The 16966-nt window shown below is 39.4% G+C and overlaps 1 protein-coding gene across 10 annotated transcripts in view; it reads left to right on the forward strand.

Annotated features, from left to right (window-relative positions):
* CORIN (corin, serine peptidase) overlaps positions 1-16966 on the forward strand; it is a 261992-nt gene that overhangs the window by 229158 nt on the left and 15868 nt on the right. For 9 of the 10 annotated variants that reach the window (XM_058722685.1, XM_058722683.1, XM_058722679.1 and 6 more), the window contains 3 exons: positions 2975-3091; positions 5383-5432; positions 5581-5755. In XM_058722685.1, the coding sequence (XP_058578668.1) occupies positions 2975-3091; positions 5383-5432; positions 5581-5755 (342 nt within the window). The remainder of the gene's footprint in view (positions 1-2974; positions 3092-5382; positions 5433-5580; positions 5756-16966) is intronic. The other variant, XM_058722680.1, reaches the window with a different exon arrangement.

Below are 16966 nucleotides of genomic sequence, written 5' to 3' on the forward strand. Positions count from 1 at the left end.
CAGAGGATTAAAGAAGATAAAATAGTGCAGTTGACAAATGTTAACTATTTTTACGGAAAGCCTTCCAAGATAAATCACTAAATAAAAATATCATCAGTACAACACAGAACAAGGTGTGTAGATTAAAAAAAAATACAACAGAAAACAAGATGTATGGACTAAAAAAATCTATGTATATATACATGAATTACAGCTAAAGCTTGGCAAGGATACTCTCAGATGCTATTTATGGAGGTTGTTTCTATACATCTGGAATGGGAAGAATATTTTTTCACTGTATAACTTGTATTATTTTTTCCAGGTGTAAGTATTTTTTAATTTTAAAAATTATCTAAAGAAAAAATTTTAAAAATTGAAATCATACAGATGCTCAGATTCTGTATGATGGCAGAAATACAACCATATGAATTTCCTGATTTTTTTTAATGAGCCATAGAATGGCATTTCTGGGGCTGAAAGATTTGTTTTTTGTGTATGAAAAGCATTCTAGTATTTAAGAATTTCATGGGAAACTAATTTTTGTAATGACATTCCCCTCTTCTTGATGATGAATTTCTTATATTTTCCACTTGATGTAAGTGAGAGATTCAGACTAAATTGCCTTTCTTGTTGGAGATTAATGAATGAAATGCAGAAACATCCCATGTGCCTTGCTCTGTGGAGACCTTTTTTCAGGGTAACTGAAGTTGCCTTGCAGATTGAAAGACTGAAGTTTCCTTTGCAATGATTTTTCTATCCACCATCAGTGCAAATCCTATGCTGAATAGACCTCCCTGTGCAAATCCCTTTTGCCTTATAAATACCTGCCTAAAGAATGACTTAAACAACAAATTTAATCTGATGCTTATCTTCCTTTGTCTTTTGGCCAGTAAAATGCCTGGATTTAGGAGGCCCCCAAGTTGTTCTACCACAGAACATAATTCTCAGGATGCAGGTATCAGGAGAAATACTGTCAGTGGTATTTGTGACCTCTGTCTGACATTAAAAGTTTCCCTCTCACTATGCCTCCACATACGCAACTTCTGAGATTAACAGAAAGCCATACTCTCATTTTGGTCAAGGACAAGGAAAACCCTCGTTTTGCAGTAGGTTTTGTGAACTCTTCAACGACCTCACAGTTCATTCAAGTTTCTAACTAAATTTAAATCTGGTGGAACTCTTCTTAAAGTGTGGTCAGGGTGCATGCTCTTTGCTTTAACATCCAGTGATTAGAATCCATTCATTATTAAGGGCTCTGTTTTGTTTTTTTCTTTGGCTCTTATTCTGTCATCAGTTCTCTTTAGAGGGTTTCCCTCTTTTTAAAAGTAACAGGATTTGGGGAAGGTTTTGTTCCTTTTGTTTTCTATGATGAGATTAGTTAAATCTCATAAAGTGAAAATTTTAGAAATAATTTTTAAATAATCAGCTGCAATGTTCATTTCCCTTTCAATGCCACTGAACCGAACTTTGCTTCCCTTCCTGTGCCCTCTACACCACCCCCTCTTTTTTTTTCAAAAAGTGTCATCCATCCGTTATTGGAAAAGAAAGTCACTAAGCATGAAGACTTGATGCTGGTACAATTTCAGGATTTCCAGGTTCATTTGAACCGTCAGTGCTGTTGCCATTGTTCTCAGTTATCTTTGATGTGTTTCTTCAAACACTTCCACCAGGGAACGAATCCATATACCTGTCACTTTCCTCGTCATCATGAGCCCCTGACATCCCCAACTTTCATCTGAGGAGCTCACCTTTTACTTGGAAAGAAAGATAGAGGCTATCCGATTTGAAGTCTCTACTCTCCTCCAACTTCAACAAAGTATCATCTTCCTTCCAGGTTTAGGAGCAGCCCTCCTTCCTCCTGTCTAAATTCATTCCTCCACCTCATCTACCCTGGGGCTTCAGGTGATGGAACTGCAAAAGGTTTTCGGCAAATACAGATCACCTAAAAGAGCCAATTATTTCATGAAGAATAGAATATTTTACATAAAACCTGCATACTTTTGAACCCCAATTTTCAATCTTTGGATTGAAAACCCAAGGTTTTCAATCTTGGATATGGTGTAACCATATGTACTTGAATGATCGAATAAGATATTCACAGAAAAGGATTCATAGAAGTTGATTAAGAAGACAGGTAAAGAGGAAAATAATAGTGTTTAACTCCCATTTCTATTTTCCAGAGTTTTTCCTGACTTTTGGTGCATAAAGATTTTATAGTATGTTGAGAAAAATCATTACAGTTTTGTGCTGTCCAAATAGATATTACATAGCAATCAATTTACTTATTTACTTCTTTAGTTTTTACTTTATTTACTTCATTTTAAGGTATCGCTGCATTGCAGGATTACATTGGGCAAGAAGAGAGGAGAAAAAAATCCCAGGCAGATAAATTTTATCTTGCTTTTTTCGATCCCTGCCTGAAGTTGCTCTTGTTTTTGAGATATTGGAACTTTTATGTCATATACGTTAGCATTCAAACACCTCACAAAGTTCAAGTACATGTCAGTGGAGAGCATGATTAAAATAGCTATAACAGTTGAGATTTTTATTGCTTTAGTATATACTTTTAGTAGCTTCCTCTTCTATTGATCACATTCCATGCCAAATTTCTAATACAACCCCCCCCCCTTGAAATACTGACTTGTAATGTTTCTTTTTGGGTTTTTTTGTTTGTTTGTTTTTTAAATTTTTTTTAATGTTTATTTATTTCTGAGACAGAGACAGAGCATGAGGGAGGGAGGGGCAGAGAGAGAGGGAGACACAGAATCAGAAGCAGGCTCCAGGCTCTGAGCTGTCAGCACAGAGCCCAACGCGGGGCTCGAACTCACAAACCATGAGATCATGACCTGAGCCGAAGTCGGTCTCTCAACCAACTGAGCCACCCAGGCGCCCCTGTAATGTTTCTTTTTGAAAGAGAATGAGTGTTAAATAATGATATGGCCTGTCAAAGATCACTGTGCTTTGAATATTTCATTGTTATTTGTCCTTCTATTAGAGAACCATCTGTGACTAAATTGGTACAGGGACAGGAGCAAGACCAGGAGTGGCTGACATTACACTCCAACTGGGAGAGCCTCAATGGGACCACTTTGCATGAACTGCTGGTGAAAGGGTAAGACACTCTTCACAAGAGCTGTGTAGAGTGGATTATGGAGCAGGAATCTATCATCAGGGGCTTTCTCCTGTTTCTAATTTAGCATAATCCAAATGTATCACATCAATGAAGAACTTCCATGGAATGGTGATTGGCCTTTATATTTCAACATTGTTTGGCTTTATCTCTTCTTTCTAGACACAGATTCTTTTCTCTTGCTAATTACATTTTTCTTTAATGAAGGTTACAGAAACTATTATGGTGAAGGAAGAGGAACTTAGATTCTAATTTTGGAGTTTTTTCAAATCCTATCCAAAGTAAATTCTCATGTCTAATATCCTACAGATGCTACATGGAACTAGTTAGGAGGGAATTGAAGTGATGAGAACTGATCAAACTTGGAGAGTCTGAGGGAAAAATTGACACAAAATGAAATTATAATCGAGTAGCCTTGAAAGTCCACTTGCTTTGGTCTTAAAAAAACCTACATTGTATAGGTAGACAGAGAAACTATAAGCTAGTAAACAAAATAAATTTCAGATATTTGGAAATACTACAAAGAAATTAAGGATAACAAGATAGAGAGTAAGTAGGAGACAGGACTTCAGGTTGTGGGAAGGCAAAAAGCAAACATGTGTTTTCTGAATTATATAACTTATTGATACAAATAATTACACATATCCCCATGCAAATTTACCAAGAAATGAAAATATAGCAGATCCTCAAAAGGGAATGTGGACATGGCATATTTAGGGATACTTCTTTTTTTTCTGAGAGGTCTAGGATTCTAAGCATGTCACGGTATTTTTTTTTTTTAATTTTTAAAGTTTATTTAGTTTTGGGAGAGACAGAGACATAGCAGGGGAGGGGCAGAGAGAGAGCGAGCGAGAGAGAATCCCAAACAGGCTCCATGCCCCCAGTACAGAGCTCGATGCGGGGCTTAAACTTATGAAACCGTGAGATCATATATACTAAAGCAAAAACCGTCGAAACTGAGTCAGTAGCCTAACCGCTTAACTGACTGAGCCACCCAGGCGCCCCATTGACAGTCTCAAAGTATCTTTTGTTTTTTTTAAATGTATACTGTAAATAAATGCTTCATGGTTGAAAGAAAACTTTGTGATTGAAACTTAATATTCCCTACATTGAATTCTCTTGTGCAGTCACATTGATAGATGCTTAAACATGGCCCATGTTCTTACCTTTAAAGGTTAACCCTGGTTTTTAGAAAAGTCTTTCTTTACTGAACCCATTATTCCTGTAATTCTTCTGACTGGTTCTGATCCTGCCATCTAGAGTTACATGGAATAAATTTAACCCCCTTCTTCTTGTCAGCCAATCATAGATCCACATTAAAATTTTATTTTAAGTTTACTTATTTTGAGAGAAAGAGAGAGAGAGAGTCAGACAGAGAGAGGGAAAGAGAGAATCCCAAGCAGGCTTCTCACTGCCAGCACAGAGCCTGATGTGGGGTTCAAACCCACGAAACTGTGAGATCATGACCTGAGCCAAAACCGAGTTGAATGTTCAACCAACTGAGTCACCCAAGCAGGTGCCCTAGATCCACATTTTATTATTACAAGTATCTTCATGATTCTTTTCCAGTCTAAATATTCAATTCCTTTATCTGTTCTCTAACTTTCTGAAGTAATATTTTATCTCTCTAAACTATTTGCAACTTGTTTTGAACATCCACACCCTCTCCCTAAGCATAAAAATCTGACATGCTCCTTTCTCACTAGAGATTCTAAGAAATCACCCAGTTCCCTTGCCTTCCTCTCCTTACTTTGAAAATTATGGTTTGACATAGACTCTTAAAAACTGAGAATAAGCTGAGGGCTGAAGGGGGGTGGCAGGGAGGGGAAATTGGGTGATGGGCATTGAGGAGGGCACCTGTTGGGATGAGCACTGAGTGTTTTATGGAAACCAATTTGACAATAAATTTCATATTAAAAAAAAAGAAAATTATGGTCTGAGTCAATATTCTGGGCGGTGCCACCAGCCAAGATGATGTGGGAGACTTTGCTAAAAGTAGTTTCTTTTCCCACACATGTGAAAATATATTATGATGATATTAAATAAACTAAAAAAAAAAAAAAAAAGTAAACATCCTCCATATGCCGTCATTTCCAAGGTGGTATTTGACAATAGCCCTGCCTCAAGAATTCCTGCACCAGTACAGATAATCATTACTCAAAGAATACAACCTCTGGGAACAGTGGAACCTATGTCTTTTCGGTGGTAAAGTGTTTGAAGTGAGTGATAAATATGTGACTTAACACTATGCCATTTTATGTTTCCAAATCTAGGCAGCCTTGTCAGAGCAGAAGTAAGATTTCTCTTCTGTGTACTAAACAAGGTGAGAGAATTAGTGGTGTAGCAATGGAATACGAACTTAACTGGGTTGGCTCAGGGCAAAAACAATAACTTGCACTTAACAGCAAAGATCCAAGCATGGAGCTGGGTTTGTTGGTGAATCACCCGCTGTCTTTCCTGCTCCCTGGTAGACTGTGGGCGCCGCCCTGCTGCCCGAATGAACAAGAGGATCCTTGGGGGTCGAACGAGTCGTCCCGGAAGATGGCCATGGCAGTGTTCCCTGCAGAGTGAACCCAGTGGACACATTTGTGGCTGTGTCCTCATTGCCAAGAAGTGGGTCCTGACGGTTGCCCACTGCTTTGAGGGGTAAGCTCCATCCTTCGGCTTTGCCTCAACCTGATCATTCTGTCACTTGGGCATTCTTAGTGTCTTATATAATTCTGAGAAGCCACTTCAGTGCAGAAGCCACAGTTGATTTACTTCCTTTATCTGCTTAGATTTTCCTACCCTTGATGTTGTCATCCTATGTATGTGCTGATCACTTATTGGCAATCATATTGTTTATGATTTTTCCCTAAAGAGGGGTGAAGTGGAAGAAAAAGGTTCAGAAGGTTGGCTCTCCAGCTAGCATTAGTCTCTTTTCCAGCCCCCTTAAATACGTCAACTACATCTGAAGTTCAACAGAGGGGATTTATGTTTCCTATAGTGAGGTTAGCTGGGAGGATTTGTGAGGAGTTTGAGAAGCAGAGTTAAAGGCACCCCAATATGTGTATTAGGGTTCTCAGAGAATGAGAGCGGAGGGGTGAAATTATTTTAAGAAATTGTCTCACATGATTGTGCAGGTGCTGGTGGGTCCAAAACCTAATGGTGTAGATTGGCAGCCTAGAGTCTCAGGGAGAGGTTCAGTTTGAATGCAAAGGCAGACTGCTGGCTGAATTTCTTCTTGCTCAGGGGAGACCCGTCTTTGTTCTCTTAAAGTCTCCAGTTTATGGGATGAGGATAATCATATTATGGAGGGTAGTCTGCTTTATTCAAAGTCCACCAATTTAAATGTTAATCTTGCCCAAGATACCTTCACGAAAGCATCCAGAACAATGTTTCACCAAATATTTGGGCACCATGGCCTAACTTCATTGGCATATAAAATTCATCATCACAATATGCCTGAAGGGACTAGAAAAATAAGATAAAGGGGAGCCCTACCCTGAATTGACAAATATCACTGCACCTGTTCTGACTATCGACTGTGTATTTTAGGAGCCAAAAAAAACCCAAAAAACAAAAAAAAGCAAAAAAGAACAAAAAAAAACCCCAAATCAAACAATAACAACAACAAACAAACAAAAAATCCAATTCTGGTGGTCAGACGTTTGGACCTGACATAGCCAGCGCAGTTTGTCTCTGATCATCAATGTCTAGGGCCTTGGTTGAAAGATTCTAAGGCTGAGGGCTAGAACCATCGGAAGGCAGGCAGTCGATCTGCCTGTTGGCTGGGGCCTTAGTACATCTATCTCCATGTGGGACTCAACACCATGGTGGCTGGTCCCCCAGAACCAGCTGCTCAGAAAGGGAGCTGGGAGGAAGGTGTGTTCCCTTTTTTGACCTAGCCTCCAAAGACACACAAAGAGGCACGTACCTCACCTCTGTGGTTGGTCGGAGCCCCCACAAGCCCTGCTCAGCTCCAAAGGGAAGAAGCAAGGAACTCTCCTCTCTGTAGGAGGAAGATTTGATGGCATGTTTTAAAATCACCACACCTTTTTTTCTATTTATTTTTAATAATTTTACTCTATTTCAAAGTAAAATTAAATATTAAATAATAGCAAATATTTAAGACAAAATAACTCCTAGTTCTATCACCTGACCAAATTGATTCTTTTCATTTGATCAGCTTAATTTCTAGAAAAAAAATGCAATTTCTTCTCTCTTTTTTTTTTTTTTTGCCTATTCATATTTTTTCTTAGCGTTGCCACTTGCTGTGTCGTCACGGGTCAATTCATTAACCTCTCTGGGCCACAGTTTCTTCACTTATGACATGAGGGAAATAATAGTCCCTACCTCACAGGGCTGGTGCGGGCAGTAAGTGAAATAGTCTTATGCAAAGCCTTGAGAACCATGCCTGACATTGATCAGTAAGCTCTCGATAAAGGGCAACTGTTCTTTTAAAAAATTACTGCTGAAAACGTGCATTCTACCTTTTCCCTTTGCAGTATCACATGAGTATCTTTACATTTTGTGTATTTTTGTGTATTTTACAGATTTGCTGTATTTTTGTCTTCTCCCTTCTCATCATCTTCCACAGTAACCCCTGTGATAGCCGAGGGAATGTTCCTTCACAGCTGTGAACACATAGACTTTTCGCAGGGTGCCACTGTTTACTTTTACGATTTGGAATCATACTCTGTGCTTTTGTTTGTTAAGTTGTTTTTCTCATTTGGTAATATATCATGGACCTCCCTCTAGGTTAAGAGACGTGGCTCTCCCTCACTCTTTTTCTAGGTTAATAGATGTGGCTCTCCCTCACTCTTTTTCAAGCCTAAATGATATTCCATTATATAGATTTACCATAACTTTTTCCATTATCCCCTAGTCGATGGACGTTCAGGTTAGTCCCACTTTGCTACCATTTTCGCAATACTGCAATACATCTTCTCAAGCACAGCTACTCACCTACTGGTCCTTGTTGCTACGGGCTACGGTCCCAGCCTATATATTCAGCTCTACATGGGGGTTACAGAGATGAATACATGTTTCCTTCCTTGAAGTGCTAACCTAGTAAGGAGACAGACATTTAAACGAGTAATTAGAGTACAGTTGTAAAATGGAAACGTGTATTTCCAGCTGATTGCTCGTTTGGGGAAAAGAAAATATAAAAAAATCAAACCAGTATCTCCTCTTGAGAACTTTTAGTGTGTAAGACCCCAAGCAATTGGAAAAGTCTGTGTAGTGTGTCAGGAAATACACTACAATGTTATTGCTTTGGAAGGGGCCAGATGTTTCCAGATGCCTTTCCCAGTTTTGGTGTAGAGCTCCGTGATAAGCAGAAGATGATACTAGCAAGATTACATTCATCAAAAGATGATCACCTAAATAAATCCAACAGTACTCTTTACGTGCTAGCTAAACCAGGTTCATAAACCACTTTTGTCATTTCCATATGTGGTATCCAAGCTTCCTCTGTCATTGACAGCTCTGTAAAGTTAAGAAGAAACCTTGCATTAGAAAAGAAATATGTGTTTACAATTAAGGAAATGGATATAATATCAAAGGTCTTGGTGAAATTGCATGGAACACTAGACTTAACAGAGCTGTCAAGAGGGATCTGGTCTGTCCATAAAAAGCGAGAAATTGCCCAACTTCAAATAAGCCTTCTCCTGAATATGTGCTAATAACTGATTCAATTGTACAATCTCTCCAGTGGCCGGCAAGCTTTGAGAACGTCTCATTGTAAGCCCCATTCCCTGCTGGAGTCATCAACTGCTGCAATTAACGGGCTTTACTTCACACTGTGATCCCATACTTTGGCAAGGCCCAGCATGACCATCTGTAGGTCTTATCAAGCCTGTCTTTTTAAATTATATTGGTAGAGAGAAAAAAACCCAAAAAGACAGGTTTGTTTTTCTCTTTTATGAAAAAGTATTTAAAAATCCCAAATGAAAATTAAAAACATGAGTTACGAAGCTGATCAGACCAAGGCCCGTATGCCCTAATAACAACTCAACGTCAACAGTGCTGAACAAGAAAGACTTTGACTTTCAGGAGTAATTTCACATGCATTGTTCTTGCCTTCTCTTGCCTCTGAAAGACTTAAGGCTGGACTTCCTAGGCTGGCACACAAGTGGTAACTGTCAGAAGCGTCTAATTCCTCACCAGGAAATGCGCATAAAAAAATGATCACCTCACTAGATGACCACAACCCTTAACCCCACCACGTTACCCATGCTGTGATTTCACCCAACCAACTCTTCTGTCCAACAGGACTGTGGCTGCTAGTCTGCATGTGTCCCCCAGTGATTTCAGTCCCCTAGACTTCTCATGCCCTCCTCTTCACAGTTAACCTTGTGTGCCAGGCTAATCACTTCAGTCCTCTCACCCAGACTTTCAATGTCTTTGTCCCTGGATTTGCCTGCCATTCAGACCAGGCAGCTGTCCAAAACTGAGTCAATGCAAATACCTCATTTTCTGATCCTAATATTCTTGCTTTTTGGAATTGAGGGAGGACATTACCCAAGAGTGGAGATCAGCACCATCCCTGACATTCAACATCAGCTAGACTTTTAATATTACTCTGTCATCTTTCTACATCCTTCTGGAGAGCTCCCTCTCTCATTCTCCATAGAACAAAGTCACTGTGCTCACCCAGCTCTCCTAATCTAACAGTCTGTTACTGCACTCAGAAAAGGAAGTGAGAGGTTTGGTCTGACTTTTTATTAAAAGTTAAATCATGTTGTGTCCTCATGATTCCCTCTTTATCTCTAGGTGCCTATGAACTGTGCCAGTAATTCACAATTTGTTTTTCTGTTCTATTCCCTTGAGGAATTTTATCCACTCCCATCAGTAATAGTGCCCAGTAAAGCAGAAATTCTCCATTTTGGATCCATATGTCCCCTGGGGTGCTGTTTTCCAGCGTCACTGAAGAATAAGCAAGTGTAGTTTTGAAAAGTCCTTGGTGACAAGGACCTGACTCCATTCTTGCCACTGTGCTGCCTCCTATGGAGATATTCTCTCCCCTCCTCTCTCCAGTGGAAAATATCTGGGTCTAGGATGTAGTCAGAAGTGGGCTTAAAATATGGGCCAAACCTCATAGTTTCTGGGGCTCACTGAAAATGGGAGCTCCTCCTCTCTTAAGCTTTGTAGTTACTTACTTGTTTCTTCTAGTCGTGCCACCTACTATGTACTCTGCATCTGCACCTGAACAGCTAACCACATTGCTGAAGAATATCACACCCCCAACTGCTGAGTTCACATAAAATGTGTGATCATGAGTCTCAAATGAGCATCTAACAATGTGGGACACTTCTAATCTACTTCCATAGTAAGATCACTTTTCTACCCTCAGAGACAACTATCTGACATGTTCTCCTCTCTCCCCAAATCCTCTTCACCCTCCATTGGTCTCACCTCATGCTTTATGGAGAGAACAGACACTACCATATATTCCACCTTGCCTCATCCTTAATCCCAACAAATTGCCTGTAAATATGGCCATATCCCCTACTTTCCCCTGAGTTATGGTGGAAGATGTGTCTATTTCTGTTTTAGACAATCATGTCCTCCTTCATCTTTTTCAAGACTTTATTTTTAAAATCATCATTTCTGTTTTGTATCAACAGTTTCTCCCTTTTTCGCTGGGTCATTCTCTTCGACAAACATGCCTTGATATCACTAACTTGAGCCCCCTTCTCTTGACTTTCCATCTCTCTTCAACTACTGGCCATTTTGGCTACTATTCACAGTAAAACTCCTAAAAGACTTCGGCACAGTCACTGTCTCCCCTTTTCCACTTTTCATTTTCTCCTCAACCCACACTGGTCGAGCTCTCATCAGGGTCACCACAAAAATGGCACTATCAAAGTCTTTGATGACTTCCATCTTGCCATATTCAATGGTGACTTTTCAGTTTCCAACTTATTGGAACCCTCCCTAGTATTTCATCACTACATCTTTCTTGAAATACTTTCTTCACTTTTATTTTAGAATAACAAGAATGTTCTTGTTTTCCTCTTATTTCACTGACCTACCTATTTCTTTCTCTTTTTCCATCTCTTCCTTTTTTAGGCCACTGAGTGCTTTAGTGCTCCTGAGCTATTATGGACCTCAGGCTTTGTTTCCCCTCCAAATTCATATGTTGAAACTAATTAGATGAAGTTAGGAGGGGGTGGGCTGTTGGGAGATAATTAAATCATGAAAGTAGAAGCCCCATAATGGGAGTAATGTCCTTACAGGAAAAGAAAGTGAGCTTGCCACCTTTTTCTGCCATATGAGGGTACAACAAGAAGACTGCTGTCTATAAAGTAGGAAGAGGGTCTTCACCAGGACCTAACCATGCTATCCCCTTGATCTCAGACTTCTGGCCTTTAGAATTATGAGAAGTAAATGTGTATTATTTAAGTCAGTCAGTCTACAGTAATTTATTATACCATCCCAAGCTAGGACAAGGGCCCAATTTTTGGCTTTCTTATCCATCTATGCTCATCTAATAATATGGTTTAAATATGTGTTCATATGTGAGCAAATATGAAGATCAAGTATTGACATGAATATCATTTTGAATATCACATTTTAATATAAAATATGAATATCACATAATTTGTTCATGACTTCCAAACATATATCTCCATCCCAGCCCAGATTCTTCCCACCCCTCACTACTACCCATTGACTTTAAACATGTATAACTAAATGCTTAGATGAGATGTCCATTTGAATATGTAATAAACATCCTGCTTTACGAGGCCAAAACAAAACTTGATTTCTTGCCTCTCCCACTGATCAAATAATTGTGTGCTTCACAAACTTTCCCCATCTCAGTAAAAATCATCATGATCCATTGGTTCACCAAACCTAGGAATTATCCTTAATTCCTCTCACATTTAATAATAATTTCTGTAGGATCTTCTTCCAAAATATCTCTAACCCAACCATTTCTCACCATCTTCTCCCTATATTCCTAGTCCAAGTCATTATCATAGCAGGTCTTCACTATTGTATTAGTTTTCTAGGGCTGCCATAACCAAATACCATAAACCTGGTGGCTTGAGCTACAGATCTTTATTATCTTACAGTTCTGAAGGCTAGAAGTCCAAGATCAAGATATGGGAAGGGTTGGTCCTTTCTGAAGGCTGGGAGAGAATGCCTCTCACCTAGATTCTGGTGGTTGCTGTCGATCTCTGGTATCCCTTGGTTTGTGGAAGCATCACACAAATCTCTGCCTTTGTCTTCACATAGTGTTCCCTTGGTGTGCATCCCTATCTACAGTTTCCCCTTTTTATAAGGGCAGCAGTCATTGGATTAGGGCCCATCCTAATGACCTCATTTTAACTTGATTATCTCTGTAAAGACCTTATCTCCAAAAAGGTCATAGTCTGATGGACCCATGGTTAGGACTTCAACATATGGATTTGAGAGAGAAACACAATCAATGCACAACAACAATTAAAACAGTTTCCTGTCTGGTCTTTTGGACTGCTCTCTTGTTCCCTTATTGTCTATTATCCACATGGTGAGATAGTGATCTTTCTAAAATGTAAATCAGACCATGTTGCTCCCCCTACTTAAAATTTCACAATGGCTTCCCATTGTAGCAAGAGTAAAATCTTCTCATCCTAGCCTTTCAAGATCTAGTCCTACTTCTTGGACTACATCTTCCCCTATACTCCCATGGTTCACTGGGCTGCAGACATCTAGCCTTCTCCGTGTCCCTGAAATCCTCCAAGCTCATATCCACCTTAGGACACTTGAACTTGCTGTTTTCACAGTTAGAGCCACAAAGCTACCTCCTTCTGGTTATTAAAGTCTCTATTTAAGTATGGCTTTGTCAAAGGCCTTCCCTAACCATCTTGGATACAGTGAACCCCCACCTTCTTCAGTCATCTATCAAGTTCTTCTATTTTGTCACTTTTAAGTGCCTGAGATAATCTTACTTCTTTATATATTCTTTAAGTAGAATAAAAGCTCCATGCGGGCATGAACTGTCTTCCTCATCCTTGTGTTTTCATTTCTTTCAGCCACTCATCTTCTAGATGTTTCAAAGATGCAATTGTTTGAGTAGTTAGGACTATAACTTGTGTGGGACTAGAAATGTTAATATATCTCACAGAAGGTCAATGACGTCTCACTGAGTCCTCCCAAATCTTAGACCACACATCTGTTCAACATTGTAATGTATTAAGCCGCTGTATGTTTTATCAAATGGAAAGACGAATCCTCTGCATGTTGTCTGAAGAACATTCTCTTTGAATGGAGAAACTGGAAGCAAAGGAAACTTTCAATAGTTCTGTTTTGTCTTAGTTCTTTAGTAATATTATTTGTCACAGACAGAAATTTCCCCCTTTCCTTGTTCTTGCACATTATTTTGCAGAGAAGCCATTTTTATTTTTTCTACTTTTTTTCCTACCTAAACATACCACTGCTCAGCCTATGACAAAGACTTTCCAATAGCTACTATGCTTTCATGCCAGTCTTTTGTGGTAGTTTCCAGTTGCAAAGCTCTGGGATCCTTGTGCAGTCACATTTGCTTTTTAGATGACTCTTCATTTTCTTACTGCAGTCACTTGTGACAGTAGCATCAGAATTTGGCACTTTAATTCTCTCATGTCTCCTGAGTTATACTTGCTTTAAGAGTCCCAGGGCACACTATCATGTCTGCCTTTTTTTTCCAAAACATTCTGAAATCTGATTCTTGAATGTCTATGATATGTATCTGACTACCCCCTTCTCTTGCTTTTTCGGACCCTGGGATAACAGGATTTTTCACCTTCTGTAATTTTACCGCTGGTGGCTAGCTCCCCATCATGGTGGGATGATATGTTCAAGAAAAAGAAGATATCTTCCTGCTATCTCACCAATGAGTCTCCACCATGTTACATGCTTTCCTGTGGCCAGTACCTGATTCCTATGTAGATGCCTGTAGATCTTTCTCTTTGTTTCAGAGAAGTTTGGTAGAAAAGGTGTGCTCTAGGGGTTTAAAGGACCAGCATTCTGGTCTATCACCATCATTTACTATCTCTGTGACTTTAGATGAGTCACTCATCTGCTGTGAGTCACTGCTTTCTCTTCTCTAAAATGGAATTCGAATTCCTATTTACATCTCGCAGTTGGTAAGAAGATAACTTGAAACATTGTGTATAGAAATACTAGGAAAGCTATAAAGTAGAACTCTTACACTAATAAAATCCAGGCTGTTGGGTTTTTTTTGCCCATTGTATTGCTGTTGTTTGCCCAGCATTTAAAACTGTGGATTCCATAAAAGGAATCCAGAACTCTGGCTTCCCTTGAACATTCAAAAAAATAAAAGGTCAGGTTACACCAAGCATTCCAACATGACAGCAATAAGCAGGAGCTGAGATGTGGACGGTAGACAGAGCCTATGATTGACACACTGTACTTATGACCTGTATCCAGTCCCTTCACACATTCACTCTGCGATCACCCTAGTCTAAAGTCTGTTTACCAGGTGTGTTGCAGAGAATTCTTTAGAAATACCAAGGACAGAGTACAATATTAAAAGAGGTTTGTAAGATATGTAGAACAACAATGATGCCATCGTGTGATATTTCTTTACTTAGTGCAAATTTGGTGCCCTTCAAACTACCTCCAAAATCACCACTTAGCTGTGCTATTTCTGTAGTAAGACTTGTAAAAACTAGGGTGATTTCTATCACAGGTGTTTTCTTTTCTTAAAATGATAAATATTGGGGCGCCTGGGTGGCTCAGTCGGTTGAGCGGCCGACTTCGGCTGAGGTCATGATCTCACGGTCCGTGGGTTCGAGCCCCGCGTCGGGCTCTGTGCTGACAGCTCAGAGCCTGGAGCCTGTTTCAGATTCTGTGTCTCCCTCTCTCTGACCCTCCCCCGTTCATGCTCTGTCTCTCTCTGTCTCAAAAAATAAATAAATGTTAAAAAAAAAATTTAAAGAAAAATGATAAATATTAAATATAAGATATTAAAGCAAAATCAGAAAGGGTGAAAGAAAGGGAAATTTTGTGCTCTTAAGAGAAGAAGTTAGAAAATCTCTAAAGCTGGCTAGCTGAATTAAGTAAAAATGTGGCATTTTTGTGTCTAAACTAGAATTCAGGGTGGCAAATTATAAACCAAAGTGACCAGTTCTGATGACCAGAGACATTGTGCCTGCAATTTCGTGTAAATTTTCCTGAATGTCATCTGAGATGTGTATGAAGCTGGGCTTTCTCTCTAGAGCTGATGTTTGAAGAATTCTAGGTTAAAATCATATCATCTCAATGTTCTGTGTAGAGTGTATCCATTATTAAAGCAGTCATATAGGCACGAAGCAAATTAGACCTTAAATATGAATTTCAGACAAGGAAATAACATCTGGGGCAAGAATGAAAGGAGAAAAGGGGTCTCTTAATGTCTTCCTCAGCCATTTTTTTAAGAGAGAGTGAGAGTGCACACATGCATGGGTTGGGGGAGGGGCAATGAGAGGGGAGAGAGAGAGAGAGAGAGAGAGAGATTGATTCTTAAGCAGGCTCCATGCCCAGCACGGAGCCCAGTGTGGGGCTCATCATGGGGCTAGGTCTCAAGACCCTGAGATCCCGACCTGAGCCTAAATCAAGAGTTGGAGCTTAACCGACTGAGCCACCCAGGTGCTCCATCTGCCATTTTCATTTGATTGGTGGATTTTCACTGGGCTTCCTCTCTGCCTGCTTCATCCCTCTCAGAACATGACGGGTCTCTGCAGAAACTTCTTTAAGAATGCACCAGCTCTCTGTACTGATGCTTTGATGTCTGACAGCTCAGTTTGAAAAAAATCCTCCTTTTGCTGAAGATTTTCAGCTTCTATAATTGGCTTTTTTTCTTTTGTCATTCAAACGCTTCACTAAACCGCCCAGGTGAACCTCCTTGTTCTTATGTGTTTCTCCACAGGGTAATTTTGAACTGAAACTAGACTCCCGTGGCATTCATGAAACTCTAAATTTTCTTTCCTCTTTTTGCTTCCACCAACACGGGGTTGTCTCTGCTATTATTCCTGACTCATTCTTTCCAGCATGTGTTTAATATGCCCATTTACCATTTATACACAATTCCCTCACTTCACATGTCCATTTCAAACAACAGCTTGTGGTTTTCCTGGTATTTGCCAGCCTTGGGAAAAAAAAAAAACATTAAAAGAGACTTTATTTTTTTCCATCACACTCATAACAAAAAGTAAAAAGAACAATATCTCACAGATTACAAAAATTATGTGAATTTCCTATGTTACTCTGTTCGTTTTTGGTGGATGTTAATTCCAAAAAGACCGTAACTTATGTAGCAAGAAACTACTAGATATGGGTTAATAAAATTTAGCAGTTTTACTTTTCACTGTTAGAATTATATTAAGCACAATACAGTAATTAAGTCTGAAATTGATGCTATTTCATCTTGTTACAAATAATTTGCAGTGTTCAATTATTTGAAATACTGCTTATGATTTAAGCAAATGGATGAGTATTTGTTATAAACAAAATTTAGTAGCTCTGAATCAAGGGCAAGGAGCTATTAAATAAGCATAAATTTGAAATAAATTGTTGCTTGATTTCAGATGCCTTAAATGATAGAATCTCAAAGGAATATTGAATTTCTCAAATGGTCATGCACTTACTTCTGTAGGATGGAAAAATGGAAGGAACAAGGGAAGGAGGGAAGGAAGGGAGGAAGTGAAAGAGGGACAGAAGGGAGGAAAGGAAGGGGAGGGGGAAGGAGGAGAGAGAAAGAGAAAGAAGGAAAGGAGGGAGAGAGAAAAGTGGGGAGAGGGAAGGAAGGAAGGAAGGAAGGAAGGAAGGAAGGAAGGAAGGAAGGAAGGAAGGAAGGAAGGAAGGAAGGAAAGAAGGGAGGGAGAGAGGGAAAGGAAAGGAGAGAGG

Source organism: Neofelis nebulosa, chromosome 3 (assembly GCF_028018385.1).
Source record: "Neofelis nebulosa isolate mNeoNeb1 chromosome 3, mNeoNeb1.pri, whole genome shotgun sequence".
Classification (NCBI taxonomy): domain Eukaryota; kingdom Metazoa; phylum Chordata; class Mammalia; order Carnivora; family Felidae; genus Neofelis; species Neofelis nebulosa.